This window comes from Telmatherina bonti (assembly GCF_933228915.1).
Source record: "Telmatherina bonti genome assembly, chromosome: 6".
NCBI classification, from domain to species: domain Eukaryota; kingdom Metazoa; phylum Chordata; class Actinopteri; order Atheriniformes; family Telmatherinidae; genus Telmatherina; species Telmatherina bonti.
The window spans coordinates 36,748,944-36,767,001 of NC_136624.1; the positions used below are offsets into that span (position 1 = coordinate 36,748,944).

Below are 18,058 nucleotides of genomic sequence, written 5' to 3' on the forward strand. Positions count from 1 at the left end.
GTGTCAAACTCCAGTCCTGGAGGGCCGGTATCCTGCTGGTTTTTGTTGACCTGACCAGAATTCATAAAGCGATTGACAAGAAGCTGCTGGATCCGTTTGACTTGAATCAGGTGTGTTGGTGGAGAGAAACAACAAAAACCTGCCGGATACCGGCCCTCCAGGACTGGAGTTGGACACCCCTGTGAACCACCCGCCTGACTGGAGTGTTGAACTGGTGAACGTGTTTCACCACAAACCAGTGAAAACCAGGATTCTGCGACATCCAGAAGAATTCAGCTGCTGCTCCCGTGTGTGTGTGTAACATTCTCTACTTTTTCTCTTGTTTTCAGGATTGTGTGCCAGTTAAATGATGCGACGGGTTACAGAGTGCAGGAGGCTCAGGTGGAAGTGTGTGTGAGGGACTGCTCCCACCCCGACTACAAAACCCTGTCAACCAAAGCTTTCTCCTTCGTGGTAAGCATTACTAATGGAAACTACGGCTGGAACAAAGGTTTTATGGACGGTTTAGGAATCGGATGTGACGGCCGTGATGCAGACAATAAGGATTTCCTGACCTGTTTGTCCCCCGTCTGTGTCCCTCATTAGTCTCCATATTTTACCCGTGTCCACCCCTCCGCTGGACCTTTGTCTGGAGGAACGAGGATCACCATTGAAGGCAGCAATCTCAACGCAGGCAGCGCCGTGTCTGTGAAGATCGGACTTCACCTGTGCCACTTTGAGAGGTGCGTTAATGGCAACCGCTCCAAGTTTTGTCGTTTCACTTCACTGTTCAGAGGGATTCATCCTTTTTTTAAAGATGAAGCAACAATTCAGAACTTCTGATGTGTTAAGTAAAACAATATGAAGCCATGGTGTAGCTTAACTTCAGCTACCGCCAAAGCCCACCGAGAAAATGAGCATCTTAACTTCCATCGTGTTGTTGGGATGTGTGTGTTCATTAAAACACACAACGTGCATTTGGTCTTACCTTTACAAGACATTATAGTCCAAGCTAGCTGCAGTTTCGAGATTATTTCTGTTGAAATTGTTTTGGTTTTTTTTGTCTTATGCTACTGTATAGATGATTGCAGGTCATAATCCAGCATGCCCCCCCCCCCCCTCCATCTTTTAGTTTTCCGTCAAACTTCCATCTTTTCCCACTTCACAATGTACAATAATTACAGTTATTGCCTAAAAAAACAGCATTTCTGCCAGGTTGCTGCAGATTTGCTGCACGATTTCAAAGAGAAATGCAGCCGGTAAGAGGACGACCTGCAGTACAGTAATTCCCAGCAATTGTGAGATGATGGTGCGGCCGTTTCCCAGAAAGCTGATATCATTGTTCAGTTATGATGTGAACGACTTAAGTGCATCACCTACATTTTGTCAGAGATGTGACTGTAATTTGAAAGGAATGATGTGGCGGTGAACGGTGTTGGTAACTCTTCTCTGAACCCACGTTGCCGCCACCCCCGTTCCACTCCGCTCACCTTCCTTCTTATAGCTTTCAGCATGTACACTCTCTGTTATCTTCCCTTTCATTGTGCCAGAGATTGTGCTGGGATTTTTGGACGAGAGGAAATAGATCCAGTTAGATATGACTCTAATTCCCACAGCCAAGAACTCCATTGTTCCTTTGAGTCCCCCCCTGGCAAACTTACAGCAAACTGAGCTCTAGACTAAATCCACTCATGTATGGCGTCTGGCAGATGTCGCTGGAGAAGCATCCTTGAGAAATTGCTAGGAGGTTAAAATATTCCTCCTTCTGTTTGTCCTGTTTTTCCTTCTGGATGAAAATCTCCTTTTTATTTTTCTGTACTGGTGTCTTCCCTCTCTGAGGCAACAAGTGACAGGTTAGACTAATGAGCTCGGACCTATCCAGTATTTTTAATATCACATCAAAAGTAAAAGTAGAGGCCAATTTCAAGCTCTGCAGCACATCTCCAGAAAGGTGAATATAATGGTCTTGGCCTTTCATTCACTGAGCAGCAATAACCTTTATGGTCAAAGTAATGAACTGGTTGAGTCCATCTCTTTAATGCGTCTTTGTATTCAGCGGGGCCTCCGCTTTAATCAAAGCCTATTTACCCCGAGTCACTCATCCTCTTATCTCTCCGTACAACCCCTTTTCTTCCCTCCTCTTCTTCTCTTTCTGGATCCTCTCTCCGCTTCTTTTGTGCCACCGCAACCTTGTCAAAAAATACGTACATGCCACCACAGGCGCCCTTGACGTCTACCGCGTTGTGAAAATAGTTGCCATGGAAACGCAGCACCAGCGGAATGTGGAAAATCTTTTTTTTTTTTTTTTTTTTTTTCCTTTAAAAAAAAAAAAAAATTGCCCTTCGTTTTTTTTCCACCGTCTGTCTTCAGCCCCTCTTTAGTCCCCTCTCTGTTCAAATTGCCTCCTGGGATCCAGCAGCAACATGTGCAACAAAGACGCCAAATATCCCCGTTTCTGGTCAGCTGCCCAACCCCACCCCGCATCCCTGCAAGGTGCCAGGAAAGAGCCACAGAAAAGGCTTTTCCCTTTTCATCTTCTCCGTCTTCTGTCTTTCTGTTGGTCTGACGTTCACACCAGATGATAGGGAGGACTTTCGCACCAGTCAACCTTCTCCTCTCATGCTCATAAATTCATATCAATGTCCTGCATCCACACACCTGCAGGATTTCCTCTCCTGAGGAACGCTATAAACAGAAAGTGTGTGACATTAAACACATACGAGGTAGGAGAGCATTAATCTCCTACCTGCCTGCTGCACTTATATACAGAACTCCACACAGTGCAAATACACCTGCTAACAAAACCCTCTAGATAAGGCAGATATCATGGTCCGATCATCCCTACCACAGCTAGATCAGCGGCGTCTCCTCCCAGCAGGGGCGAGGTGGGGGTAGAATGAGCTGCTGCAGAGCAGCACAAAGTTTCAGACAGTGGCTTGAAAAGGGCGGCAGGTTCCAGCCGGCTGCGTGTCTGTCAGAGCAGGAGTTGCATCACACAGAGAGACGACCAGCTGGATCAGCCGTTTCAGATCGGTTAGCCGGCAAAAAGCTCCAGGAGGGACGGAGAGACGGACAGAGAGAGATCTGCGGTTTGAGCTGAGGAAGCCTCTAGATGTGTGTGTGTGTGTGTGTGTGCCTCCTCCATCCATTACAGAGTTAAAAATGACCTTCCTTTTGGTTTATTTGCTTCTGTGCGGTCACGACTTTCAGTGTCTGTCCCATCGTCAACTTCAATCACAGCCTTTAACTCTGCATGTAACTCTGTTTTTCTTCTCTTTCATGCTCGTCTCACCCACTTGCCCTCCAGGCGGAGTGGAACGGAGATTGTGTGTGTGACCCCAGCTGGCCTGGCTCCAGGGCTCACGCCAGTCATGGTGGACATCAACTCTGCTGAGCTGAGGAACCCGGAGGTCAGGTTCAACTACACAGACGATCCCACCATCCTAAAGATTGAGCCTGACTGGAGCATCGCCAGGTACTTTTAGCAACCGCAGCCCCCCCCCCCCCCCATCCAGGTGCAGCGCAGAGGAAACTTTTCTACAGACGTGGCTGTTTTTGTTTTTTTTTCTGTGTCACAAACCCAGAAGTGCATCGCCTGGAAGTGATGAACTTTGATAAAATGTTTAAAAACTGGGGCAGAATTCTTTCAGGTTTGCTGCAGAATAAACCGATCGTTCATGCGACACAACTAGGAGTCACCGTATAATACAGCACATCAGCAGGTCACATGATTATTTCATTATCTACCGTTTACATCAGCACGGGGTTTGATCTGGAATTCTGCTTGATGATGCTGTCTGTCTGCAGAACAGGTACAAATGCATTCATACATTATTAATCCTCAGTGGCAGTTTTACCACCACTTAATGCTTTTTTTAAGTAGCTTTAAAAAAAAAAAAAAAACTCACCTGATATTTTAACCTTATAATAAAGCAGATAAGTGTGTTTTCTGCCAGGATGCTTCCTGTCTGCGTCCAGTTTTCCCCTCCTTTATCACACTCTTCTTGATTTTCAAAGACACATTCTTATATTCTGGTTATATCTAAAAAGCACAGCTGTCAGATATTATTTTATATGTTGATATTATTGGCTGATATCTGTGTTAAAATCCAATACCGGAAATTATCGGTGTCGGTTTAGACGTTTTCATGACCTTTACACCAGGGGTCGGCAACGCCGGTCCTCGAGTGCCACAGTCCTGTAAATGTTTCCCTGCTGCAACACACCTGATTCAAATCAGTGGCTAATCAGCAGACTTGTGCAGAGTTTAATGTCAAGCTCTGCACAAGTCTACTGATTAGGTCTGATGTGTACCAGGTGTGTTGCAGCAGGGAAACTCCTAACATTTCCAGGACTGTGGCACTGAAAGACCGGAGTTGCCGACACCTGCTTTACACAATATGCACATATTATTTATCAAACTCTTAAGCTACGTCTCCTCAAACTCAACATGACCAAATATAAGAGAAGGTGTAGTTTTCTAAATATATTGCTTGTTTGGCACGACTCTCTCCACAAAAACAGTATCGATTGATGTCAGTTTTGGAAATGAAAAGTTTAAGTAAATCAAAACCGTGATCAGTAAAAAGCCAAAAGTGAAGATCTGTACTGAAAGTAAAGCATAGAGAGCAGCAGTAAAGGAAGCTCCTGAAGCAGCATAGATCTGTAAAAACGAGACGACGTTGCCACGGGAACATTTCCTCCACAAACACAAGCTGCGCTGTGGAGGAAAAAAAGGAAAGTTTGGAGCTTCCACAGGCTGATGGTTCGCTATCATGACCTACAAACTCCCAACATAAAATCACATCACTACATGCACACAGCTTACTTCAGAAGTTGTGCATGATTCCAGGAACTTTTTTTTTTCCCTTTTCTCAGTAAAATATCAACTAAAATTTGGTTAAAAATACGGATGAGTTTGGGCAACATGTCAAGATTATTTCTAATCATCTATGCTTTGATTCAGCTTCACTTCCTGCAGATGTTTTACTGGAGAAGTCGTCGTATTTTCACCGAATCTCTGCTGAACAAAAACTACATATTTGATGTTAAATCATTTCTTATTACTTGAATCTTCCAGTTTTATTATTTCAGAGCAGCCTCTCTTTAGACAGGCTTTGTAAGGTTCTTCCATTTTACACACACACTATTCAGTGTCTTCTGAGCCGTTGGAGGGGACTGAAGTGAAAATAGGATCTGTGTTTAAAAGTCTGCAGGGAAACAAAGTCATCACGAGGAAAGGGGGGTTGAAGGATGACGAGTCCCATTCTGAGTGGGTTGGATGAAAGATTGAGTGTTGGAGAGGGGAGAGGAGAGCGGGAAGCACAAGTTCCAGCCTTGGGGGGGAAATAACCTCGGCGCTCAGCTTGTGTGGAGTTTTTCGCTCAGGGTTCCCAGAGGAGGAGGTGCACGGGTCTCTCAGTCAATCATACTTTTATTTACCAAGCGATTCTGTCACCGTGTCCCTTTTAGTGACCCTGCTGGTGGGACAACGTCACATTGGACTGAATATCCCTCCAAAACACAGATATTGTATTTCTGAGACCTGTTCTTACATAGTACTGTAGTACTTCCTGTGTACTACAACATTACATACCCTAACAATGTTTGTTTTTACCCAACATGCCCACCACTCTGCATGCTCCTCTCCCATTAGCAAAATGTATAGCTGCATGTAAAGCCACTAAATTCCTTTGTTTGCTCATTTTTCACCCCAGACTTCATTCAACATCAGCCAGGCGCTTTTAAGCCGCTACTCGCCTGAGGCGGCGTTCTCATCCTGCTTGTTCCTCGCTCCCTCATAGAGCCACTTTCACTCAGACTGGCATCACCTTCCTCCCTCAGACTGCTTTATTCGGCCTCTAAAATAAACCACATCCACCCCAGATGTACATATGTTTGTGACACTGATGCCATGCTGGGGTAGATTTAAAGCGCTCACATGATGTTAAAACATGTAAAGTGGTTTTATTGTTGTGCATCCTCATCTTGTTTGAAACCATGCTGCTGTTTTCATGCCAGTGGTGACTCACAGTATCTGGATTTAGATAAGTTTTACATTTTTTCACTTAGCTGCGGTCAGAAAGGCTCACATCAGATAAAGTTCAGGCTGATGGACCAGCAGAGGCTGCGGAGGAAGCACTTTATGGGGGAAAGAGGCCTCTCCCCCATATAACCCATGTCTCAGCTGGTCAGCATCATATAAACCTGAATAGGTCAGAGACGTAAAGGTTGCGCATCATTTCAGATCACTGACACCAAGGTTGCGTGTGTCTAATGTTAAACACATCACTTTGCAGCAGCACTCTGAGCACATCTCCTGTGGTTTTTGTAAAGTGGCGCTGAGGGCCGAGGGCTCCAGCTCTCCGGATTAATGCTACATTTTTACCACTTCTTCTCTGCATCCTGCATATGGGGTTAAACATGCTTTTAACATTCATATAAGGGTTGTAATGTTGCTGTTATTACCAGAAAAGCAGGTGAAAGGCTAAAGCACGAGCGAACATTAATGGTGGAGCGCCATCTGAAGGGCCTCTTGGCTCCCACTGAGAATAGATTTATTAACATTTACCTGCACTGATAGACCTGCTGAATCGTGTTCGCAGTGAAGAAAAGCAGCCGATGTGTCTCTTGTCACATGACTGAACCCAGAAATGCCGTTTTATCAGTTGTTTTTATCTTTTCCTTCAGTGGAGGAACCATGTTGACGATTACTGGAACCAACCTGGCCACCATCAAAGAGCCCAAAATGAGAGCCAAGTATGGAGCTGCACAGTCCCAAAACGTGAGTGGTCCGACTCGGACACATGCACGTGCTTTCTGCCCACAAACACACAGAAGGCATTGACTTGTCTTGGGACAATGAGACACACAGCACAGGTGTGTTTTTTTTCTGCTGCCTTTCTCTCCCTTCCGATGGAACAATGAACTTTCAGACAATGTGCACACTCCTGGGACGCCGGCGCACACACCTGCCCTGTCGCTCAACCTGCCAAGAGCCCATTTTCTGTTTGTTTTTGATGTTGAATTTCCTTTTAGTAGTTTAACCTTTGAAATGTCAACTAGCAATAAAGCAGCTCTTGCAAATCCCCCTCTCTTCAGCCAGCACCACGGGGCTTAGCTAACCTTTTTCCCTCTCCCACTTTCAGCTGAAAGTAAAAATATCCCACCTGTTTCTTTTGTCCCACAAGACCACCACAGAGACGTGTATCTATTGACCTATAAATACAGTTTTATTCTATGTCTTTGTGATTATATCCACACGCTTTATGTTGCAGCGCGTGACACGCTCAGCGCGATGTTTAACATTGCGTGAAACTAAAGGTCTCCTCTGCCACGCTGACTTATCGTTAACAGCTACTGGCTGACCACTCCGGTTTCTCTCTGTGTCATTACAGTCTAATTTGTTCTAAGTGTCGAAGTCCGCAGGGGATTTCCAGATGATATCAACACTGATTACAGCTCTGATGTTATTAAGCCGCCTTCTCCACATTATGCCATTTAATCACTGGCATCATGTAACCTTGTTTCAGCCTCCATACAACCAACACTTGAACTAACATTATTTTCCTCCTCTTCGGTTTTACAAGCAAGGTAGAGATGATTTTAAAGTGGAAGCAGTTTCTGCTTTGGATGCTGAACTTGTCCTTGTTCCTGGCTGATTAGACCGCCGCTCTTTCTCCCTCTCCCTCTTCAGAACTGCACGGTTCTCAACAACACCATGATGGTGTGTCTGGCGCCCTCTGTGGCTGGATCTGATAAAGGCTTCTCTGAGGTGGGCAGCAGTCCCGATGAGATTGGCTTTGTCATGGATGACGTGCGCTCTGTGCTGGTGGTGAACGAGACTTTCAGCTACCACCCGGACCCCGTGTTTGAACCTCTGAGCCCCACCGGCATGCTGGAGCTGAAACCCAGCTCGCCACTCATACTGAAGGTAAACTGCCTTGTGCTCTCAGCATCGATCTGTTCCAGCCTCGTCTCCACCGGGCTCAGCTTTCCATCCATCACATCCCATCTCTTTTTGTCCTTTGCTTCTTTCTTTCTGTTTTCCACCTCCGCTGCCATGTCTTCCTTCTGCCTCTCCACGTCTCTCCTCCCTTTTACTCTTTACAGTCCTCTTTTCTGTCCGTTTAATCTTTCTTTATCCTTTTCCATTTAACTTCTGTCACACCGCTCACCTGGAATGTGTGTGTGTGTGTTTGAGGTTTAGTTTAGTTTAGTTTATTAAAGATCCCCAAGCTGCAGCTTATCTTCCTGGGGTCCGGCACAATTTTAATATCAAAACAAAAACTTATAAAAAGCACATCAATATTTCAGTTCAATCCTGGAATACAAGCTATTTATATCTTCAAAATCATCTCTTTACATCCATTTTTACATAAGTAAATGTACGCATGTAAAGTCCATTCATATTACATCCTATCATGTAAACTATTCATTTACAAAAAATACACTTACTTATAATTGGATATCAATTTATATATTTGATTATCTATAATACAAATCCTCTAGAACACCTCTATCCATATCATCAGTTTATTTACTCTATTACTCATACATTTGTATTTATTATACTTTTATCACCAAACCCTTATAATTATGATTTATATAGGAACCTGTACTTTTGAAAAATAGTCTTTTAATAATATTTTAACGATTTTTAGGTCAGTGGTTAATTTAATAGTAGGTGGGGGGGGGGGGGGTGACATGGCTGTATGGATTTAGTTTGTGGTGGTTTAGCATCAAAGCTTTCTTATTGAAGGTTACTCTCTGAAGCTGAAGCATAAATGTCTCCACACACCAGGACTTCAGGACAAAAGAAGGTTAGCTGAGTGGTAATGCTCAGTTGACACACAGTGATGGGAGGTAGAAAATGTCAGTGAAGTTGGGTATTGTCAACAATGCTAAAAGCTTAATCTCACAAATAGTCATTTTAGGAAACGTTTCAGCGACTGAGAGGTGGCCGCAACACGCAGCCCAGTTCAGCAGATAAGACGCCGGCGGTTGTCAGACGTGCTTTCCTCCAGATGCTTTCCTTCCTCTTTTCTTTTAGCCTGCCTTCAGGTGTCCCTCAGCCTTGAAAGATGTTATTTCTCCACCTGCTTTCTCCGGCAGGGTTTGGAGACCTTTAAGAAGAAAAAAGTTGTTTTTAAAAACATTCCTTTTAAAATCCGATGCAAAGGAAGTAATGCTTGTAAATTGGGCCCGTGCGCTGCTACGTATGCCACCTGCTCAGATTTTCATCTAAGATTGTCTGAAGAGAGAGTTCATAGCCGTGTTTACACCCAGCCCGGCAGACAGTGTGCAGTCGAATCCTGAGTGCACCCCCCCCCCCCACACCATCTTATGTCATTTCACCTCTCCCCGCTGAACTTCAAAGCCGTTCGGGAGCGAGAACGAGAATTTTCATGCAATTTCATAGAAAACTGAAGGCTTTTTTTCTCCCATCAGATCAGGATGGAGTTCTTCAAATGAACGCTCGTGACTCTCTTCTCTCTAACTTCTAATATAAAACCAGAACGAAAAGGCTGTGATGCTGAAAAGCTGCAGAAATAAGCAGCATCCTGTTAAATAACTGCAGAGAAGTGAAACCTCCATCCCAGCCGATAATTCGTCCTCCTCTGCAAAGCACAGCTAGTTGGGATGTGGCAGGAAGAGGTGGCAGAGGAGAGAAGAGATTTACCCAACAGCCTTTTGTGTCTCTACAAGCAACACATTGCAGAGTTCTGAGACAGCATCTCTCAGATGCGCCGGCTCTTTGACAAATTACTGAAATAACACCGTTGGCGTTTTTTGTTAAAGGAAAACAAGCATAAGCCTACTCAATGTAATGGTCCATATTTTTGTTTGTAGACACTTTATGGCAGGTATTTTCCAGCAGCAACAAGCAGAAGTGCTGTTGCTATGGTTACCTGCATTTTAAAGTACCCCGCATTCTGAAGTAGAGGAGTGGATGAACTATTGACAGACACCTTGGAGCCAGCAGATAGGATTTTTTTTTTTTTTTTTTTTTTTTTTTTTTTCCATAGATTTGGAACAAACCAAGTGAATCTTTTTGCTCATTATTGTGAAATTCTTTGTTTTCTACATCAGAATTGTTTGGATGAGCTTAAAACGAACTGTGTCTGTGTCCAGGGTCGTAACCTGATTCCTGCAGCTCCTGGAAACACTAAACTGAACTACACGGTGCTGATCGGGGACACACCCTGTGTCCTCACCCTGTCCGAGAGCCAGCTGCTGTGCGAGTGGCCGAACCTGACCGGAGAGCACAAAGTCACGGTGAGTAAAGCTGCGTGCTCGCTGTGTGATTCGTTCCATCCAAAGCAAAGCCTTCTGGGACGCAGGTCCAGGTTTCAGGGTTTATATCAGGGGTACCCAGGTCTGGTCCTGGAGATCCCCCATCCTGCTGTTTTTAGGTGCAACCCTTCTCCAACACACCTGAACCAAATAAGTGTCTCGTTAGCAGGCCTCTGCAGAGCTGAACGACATGCAGAAGAGGAATTCAGCTATTTGACTCGGCTGGGCTGGACAGGGGTTGCATCTAAAGGTTGCAGCATGGTGGATCTCAAGGACTGGACTTGGGCACCCCTGGTTTAGATAAACATTCCCAACCTGCTAACAGCCATCATCTCTCACCAAGTTGCATACTTCTGATATTTCATCATCCAGCCAGATTTCTTCTGACGTTCCACCGACGGAGCAGCTGCCTTTCACACATCTTACAGCTCTGCTTTTCTACTTCCTGCCTTTTCATTCATTCAGTCATTTCATTCTTTCTTTCCTCTCCATCAGACCCAAATCTCTTCAATTACTCTAGATTTTACCCTATTCATACGTCTCCAAGCGCACGAACACGCACATCCCATCCCGACTGGCAGCGCTTGCGACTGTATTTATGTCTTAAGGCTTTTGATCAGTCTGCTTTGGCTGCCATTCTCTCTGGGATTTGAACAGTATTGGTATTCAATAGACAAAAAAATGGCTGTTGGGCATGAGAGGTCTGCGTCTATTTTTACCTCCGTTTGGTTCTTCATTGACGTGAGCCAGTTAGGGTATGAAACTGGGGAGAAAAAAAAAAAAAAAAAAAGATCAGTGGAAAACATTTTCCAAATTTTTTTCTTCCTTGTTGTCTTTCTTTTTTTAAAACATTCAGACATTATCAAACATTATGCAAATGAGAGCTGTTTCCGTGTGATACGGCAGAAAACTATAATGTGTGTTTTTCTTCTTTTAAAAAATGTCCTGAGGACACAGATATTACCTCTTCCAGTCCAGATAAAAAGACATTAGCAGAGTTTTGGTCCGCGCTCGGCTCCAACCGATCGAGCTGTTTGCCAACATAAACTCAATCTGAGATTTGACTTTAAAGCATCTTTTTATTATTTTTATTATTATTATGTTAGATTTGTAGCGTTTGGGGCCAGTTGAAGGTTTCCGTCACGGTGCATCTATTTATTTTTCTCACACTTTGCAAGTTAAATGTATTATTTCCAACTAGATATGAGGGAAAATGCTGCTGCAGAGATTCTGCTTTAGTTCTCTGTAATTATTAGGGGTAGAAAAATCTAATAAAAAAAATCAAATATTGGTATTTTTTGCTTCACAGTTTTAAAATAATTTTTTTTGTTAAAAAATGGATTTTATTTTCAAATAAATAAAAATAATCCATAATAAAATTTTTGTCATTTTTATTATTTTTATTAATCTTTTTACTTATTATCTTGGGCATTCTAGCAGCAGAAAGATGATCTGGCTACTGTGTTGTTTTTTCCTCATTAAAATCAAGATAAATGACAAACATAAAAAGTTTTTTTATTTCTTTTAATCTACATAAATCAGCTATATTGAAGAATCGTGAGAATCACAATTTACATCGAAATCGGCGCCCAAAACAATGGAGGTCGGATTGAATTGGGACGAAAGCATATCATCACAGCCCTAGTAATGATTTCCTGCTTTTGGCCCATCTGCAAGTTAAACAGCAGTGTAACATTTTGACCTGTGATTGTCTACAAGGTGCGTGTTGGAGGCTTTGAATACTCTCCAGGGACTCTGCAGATCTACTCTGACAGCCTGCTCACCCTGCCGGCCATCATCGGTATTGGAGGAGGCGGTGGTCTGCTCCTGCTTGTCATCATCGCGGTCCTGATCGCCTACAAGAGGAAGTCGCGAGACGCCGACCGCACCCTCAAACGGCTGCAGCTGCAGATGGACAACCTGGAGTCCAGGGTGGCTCTGGAGTGCAAGGAAGGTGAGTTGTCTTATCAGCTGAGTGTTTCTGATCCTGATGTCTCAAACTAGCAAAAGAAACTCTTATGAAGCTGCTCTTCTTCCAGTTCATTTGCTTTTTTCATCTTCTTCTTCTCATTTCTCAGCTTAATGTGTGTTTTACACCTAATTCCACCGTTTACACTCCTCACTCGATGTCATATCTATTTCTCTAGACTTTCTCTGCCCTACTCTCTATTTCCCCCTCCCGCCCAATGCCAACTGTCCCCTGCTGTTCGGTGGCACTGGTGTGTGTACGTGTGTGTGGGTGTTGGTGTGTTTCCAGACGAGTACTTTGATCCGAGCCAGCCACCAGATGTTGGCTCTCCACCCCACGAGAGAGCAGCCTGGCTGGCCTCACTGCCATCCGCGCAGAGAGGGGGGGGGTGGAGGTTAGATAGAGACGGTGCGCGGAGGTGGGAAAGCGAGGAGTTGTAAGGAAGGAGTGGTTTGGCAACAGCTGGAGCACGGGGAGAGATGGAGGGAAACTTACACACCAGTACATTAGCATATATTCATTTGGCAGAAGAGAGCGTGGATCCAGTGAGACTCTGCTGATGCTGTTACTGGTTTACTGGCAGAAGTGGGAGGGAAGCAGATGGGGAGAATGAGAAGGAGAATACTGATAACATGATGAGTGCGACACATTTCAACCAGAGATCACTTCATTTGTTGTGTTGTCTTAAAGAGGCTTAGATAAACGTAGAGCTGAATCTGGTAAAAAGCAGCCCGGCTGCACCGCTCTGCGCTGAAATTATCTGCAGGAAAACATATAAGATGCATCAAAGTGGAGCAAAGCAGTCCTACCTTTCATTTAGATTAGTCAGATTTACCTGAACTCTTAGTAGAGTCCAGACATACCTGGTCGACTCAGCGTCGTACGCCTGGTGGAGCTGACAGTTTTCCCAACAAATAAAGAACATTCATTCATTTTCTATACCGCTTACTCCAGTTCAGGGTTGCTGGGAAGCTGGAGCCTTTCCCAGCGATTACACTGCAAAAACTCAGCCTTAAAAAACAAGAAAAAAACCCCCAAAAATTAGGTAAATGTTGCTTAAAATAAGATAAATTATCTGCCAACAGAACAAGAAAATTTGGCGTTTCAAGACTTCCTAAAACAGGTTAAAATACTCTTAAAACAAGGAATTCTCTGGCATAAAAACTAAGAATTATCTTACCTTTAAAAAAAATAACAAGCACATGTGTACTCAATTTAAGACTTTTAATCTTAGATTTCAGTTTTTGCAGTGTAGCAGGCGAGCGGCAGGCTGAACTCTGGACAGGTCACCAGTCTGTCGCAGCCACATGAGGAATATTTGATGCAGTCACAGATTTCCGGCTTGTTGTCGTGCACACAAGCTTTGAGGGGCACGGCTGAGATTGGCGTGTGACTAATGCTGTGATCCGACATGAAAATCTGCCCATTTGACCAGAGAAGTAATGCTGCGGAGCTGGCGAAGGATTGTTTCTGCTTTTGGAAGCAGAGTGAGAGTGATTTTAGAAGTGTGGGTTGAGCCTGAAGCAGCCTGAGACTAAATGATGTGATCCAAGCAGAACGCACCTGAACCTCTGACCAAGCGGTCCGCAGTAGGGGGCTATTGTGAGTAATGTTGGTGCAACATTTTGAAGAAAAAGAGGAAGAATGAGTGGAAACATAACAGCTGCAGTGCTGATGTGGATCCTTGTTGCATGGTTAACACAGAAGACATCCTCAGCAGGGTAAATACCTGCAGCTATGCTTCTCTGTATGTTTAGCTCTAACTGCTGATCACCTCGCATGCAGAGTTCAGCTGATCTGTTTCCTTACAGCCACGTTGCACCACTCCCCCCCCCCCCCATATGAACTCATTTCCTGCCCTTTTCAAACAACCTGCAATCACACACACATAAAGTCACTCTGCAGGTCATACTGTGATTGGCTGGGGTGTGTGGCAGTGAGTCCACATGCCCCGACCCCATCTGTCCGCCTCTGTCACCGCTGTCAGGAAGATGACAGGAGGATGGATGTAAACGGAGAGAGAGAGAGAGAGAGAGAGAGAGATGACAAATCGTGAAGAGATGGATAGGATTACATGAAATTAGCAGATTGGAAGAAGTGTTAGAGAACAAATTTAAAATGGAGAAAGAGGATTAGATGAGGATAGAAGACGATAACGTTTGGCAAATATTTATTTGCAGGGAGAGATGGGTCGGCAAACGGAAGGACAGCGCGGCTGGAAGAAACGGGGAAGTTACGGTGTGGAATAGAAGTGAAGTTCTAGAGCTGAAAATGTGTGAAAACTTTGGCTTTCCAGAAAGGATTTGGTGCAAATAGAGGCTGGAATGAAGGAAACCAGAGGGCAAGGAGGACCTGATCGGACATGTGAAAGAAAGATGGAGAGATGTGATGTGAAGAGGGGGGAGGAGATGACTTTAAGATGTCACTTTGATGGGAGAACAGAGGGAGGAAAAGAGAGATGGAAAGAGGGGGACAGGGTGACACGAGCCATCTGTTAGTCTGGGCTTCGCCGTATTTGTTTGGATTGTGCATCTATGTGTTGGTGTGTTTTGGACGGCGCTACGCCACACGTGCGTGCTGTCGCGTTAACGGAACCATTAAGGTGTGTGCTGTCTTCCCAATGGAGTTTTCTATTCATGAACGACACGTGAGGCAGTTCAGAAATATGAACTTGTGTGTATTATTACCTGCGATGTGCGTGAGAGAAGCGATTTCCCGGAAAATGTGTCCCACGAAGCCATTAGAGTTTACAGAATGGGGTCAGAACAAGTACTTCCTGGGATGAGAAAACGTGTGCAAACACTGACACATGCGTTCACATAAATCATCTGGGTACGAGATTGTGTGTTCAGCTGTGGGGCAAAGCAGGAGGTGTGTGTGTGTTTGTTGGGTGGGAGGGTGGCTGCAGGACTACAAGCTTGCGAGGTGGCAGGTAATGTGTGTGTGCTCACAGGCTCATGTTCCTGACTACAGCTGTACCCTGAACTCCCCTCCAGCCTCTGAGCACCAGAACATTCTCCTCCGTCTCTTTCTTCTCTCTGCTGTTGGCGTGGAGAGACATCACCATGCTGCTTTTCACCGCCACTCCTCCGTACGCCTCCATCCTCTTCCATCCACCTGCGTGTCAGCTCGCAGACACAATAGATCAGATGAATGGTAGCAAACCTTTTTGGATGCTTCTGTGAACACTAGTTATTACATGTTGCAATAGGCTGAAAAGATGAAGACGATAATGATGATTTTAGTGTAATAAATGGCTGCTTTAACACGCTGAAAATGTCCCTTTGCAGGTTGTTTAATCATCATGATGCTTTGATGAACCTAAAGATATGAAAGCTCCTTCTCTTTTTGATGAGAGGAGGTTTTACACTCGTTCAAAATGACAGAATTATGAGAGGGGGAACAAAAAAAACATAGAAAAAAAAAATGTACAAGTTGGGTCACCAGCCTGCTACATTTATTTTTAATCTAATTTTTTTATTTAAATGTTTACTGACTTCATTTTTTTCTCTTACTTGGGTTTTATTGTTGTTTATAACTGTTTTATTGTGTTTTACCTGTTTTCTTGTAGTATTTTCTTTTAAACCAAAGATATTTTTTATTTAAGTCTTTGCTATGCATACTTGATTTTCATTCTGCTCAGCACTTTGGTCAGCGGAGGTTGTGGTAAATGTGCCATATGGATAAAATTTGAATTGAATTGACTTTACACTTTGTTTGTTGGGAGTTTAAATGTAAATAACACGTTTTTGGCATCGTTAATGGGTCCCTGCTGTTGTGTTGCCACCAACAAAATGCATTTTTATAAACTAAGGTGAAATTACGTTGCTTAAAGTGTGTCGGGATGCATTTTCAGCATTTTTCTGTCCTTTCTGCAGCTTTTGCAGAATTGCAGACGGACATCCATGAACTGACGCAGGAGTTGGACGGAGCAGGAATTCCCTTCCTGGACTACCGCACCTACGCCATGAGGGTCCTCTTTCCTGGGATTGAGGACCACCCTGTACTCAAGGAGATGGAGGTACGGGTCAGTAAAGAGCGCTCTGCACGCATTCACACCCACCAACACAACCAGTGGATGAATGAGTGAAAGCCGCACCATTTGTGTTTAACATACATCCAAAGAGCTGTAGCAGAAATCTTCATCATGGCTGCCGGTTCAGTTCCAGGTGCGTCTGCTTGTGTGGCTTTTATTGCGCCAACAGCACATCAACTTTCTTCGTGTCATCTGTTTTCGCTCAAAGCACAAAACGTGGAACGACTGGAAATAACAGCTAAACTTAAACATGACCGTTTGGTGTCGGTAACATTCACAAATAAAATACTTTGTCTTGTTTTGCTCTGCAGGACGGAGACCGTTTCCTGAAAGTACAGATTTCACACATGCAATAAAACACTTATGCGCACGTGATCGCCAGCGGCGCCGACGCTGTACATGCACCTCAGTTATTTCTCCCCGTACACCGTCACACACCTGTCACAGTTGTGCGTTTCTGACATGCATGTGTGAGTGTGGCAGCGGGAGCAGGCCTTGGAGACATCCTCTATCTGCTGGTGCTATCAGCGACAGTGTAGCGCTGCATTGGATTTTCATTTGTATGTCCAGGCAATCACAGGCCACAGCGGCGCTGCGAGCAGGCAGATCAATTTCTTATTACAGCATGAAGCTCACATTTTCCCTTCAAGCCTCACTCTCCCGTCGCGTTGAGAGGAGGAGACAAAAGGGGGGAGGGAGGGACGTACATGAGGGACAACAATGGACTGAGTGTGTGAAGCTTGTTTTAAGGATGCTGACATGATTTTGCACTTATTTAGATGAACACATGACAGATACGTCTCAGTGACTGTGATTCTGCTTCGTTGTCTTTTATCTGACGTTCTCCCCTTCACACACTCTCATTACTTCATTTCACGTCAACTCCCAATCATTTCCTCCACTCCTTCCTCCTCATCTTCCTCTTCTCTCTTTTTCCTCACTTTACCTGCTTGTCTTAAACCTGGAATTTTTCTCCTTCTCTCTTTATCCTGCTTTTAATCTTCTCTTCCTCTTTTCCTGTCTTTTTCTTCCTTTCACCCATTAACCTTTTCCTTTTTCATTCCTCTTCCCTTCTTTTCATTTTCTTCCACCCATCTCCAACAAATTCCCGGTTTTCCTTCCTTCATTCAACCTTCCCACCTTTTCCTTATCCTCCCCGACTTCCTCATTATCTCCATCCTTTCCCCTTCAGGTTCCTGCAAATGTGGAAAAGGCGCTGACATTGTTTGGCCAGCTACTGACCAAGAAGCACTTCCTGCTGACTTTCATCCGCACGCTGGAAGCCCAGCGGTCCTTCTCCATGCGAGACCGTGGCAACGTGGCCTCCCTCATCATGACCGCGCTGCAGGGGGAGATGGAGTACGCCACAGGCGTCCTCAAACAGCTCCTGTCTGACCTCATCGACAAAAACCTGGAGAGCAAGAATCACCCCAAGCTTTTGCTCAGAAGGTAAAAGAAAAAAAAGCAGGAGAAATTAGAGGGTTAAAACTGGCTCTGGCTCTGCAGAAAAGCACGTCACACGCACCAGCGGTTCCTGCAGTTTATGCCCGTCGGTGTGTGCACATGGTCAGGCCTTTGTTTATCAAACTCTTGACTGTTAGAAAGTCCTTCACTGGAAGTGGGCTCTAATTGCCCTTCAAACAAAATGTGTTTATTCCCCATTTTTCCCACACATTTGCAGTCATTGAATTGATTATGCTCATGCGAGCTATCCGCATGGTTGGTATTATTATGGTACTAAACTTCAAAACTATAAAAATAGATGATTCTCTGTGGAC

General features: G+C 44.4%; 1 protein-coding gene across 1 annotated transcript in view; it reads left to right on the forward strand.

The window, feature by feature from the left end:
• Nucleotides 1–18,058, forward strand: part of plxna1b (plexin A1b) — a gene marked incomplete at its 5' end in the record, with an annotated part of 155,234 nt that overhangs the window by 123,241 nt on the left and 13,935 nt on the right. The window contains 9 exons of the mRNA XM_079242272.1: nucleotides 330–453; nucleotides 586–722; nucleotides 3,287–3,454; nucleotides 6,670–6,763; nucleotides 7,676–7,912; nucleotides 10,114–10,257; nucleotides 11,995–12,229; nucleotides 16,123–16,271; nucleotides 17,473–17,729. Of these exons, the coding sequence (XP_079098398.1) occupies nucleotides 330–453; nucleotides 586–722; nucleotides 3,287–3,454; nucleotides 6,670–6,763; nucleotides 7,676–7,912; nucleotides 10,114–10,257; nucleotides 11,995–12,229; nucleotides 16,123–16,271; nucleotides 17,473–17,729 (1,545 nt within the window). The remainder of the gene's footprint in view (nucleotides 1–329; nucleotides 454–585; nucleotides 723–3,286; nucleotides 3,455–6,669; nucleotides 6,764–7,675; nucleotides 7,913–10,113; nucleotides 10,258–11,994; nucleotides 12,230–16,122; nucleotides 16,272–17,472; nucleotides 17,730–18,058) is intronic.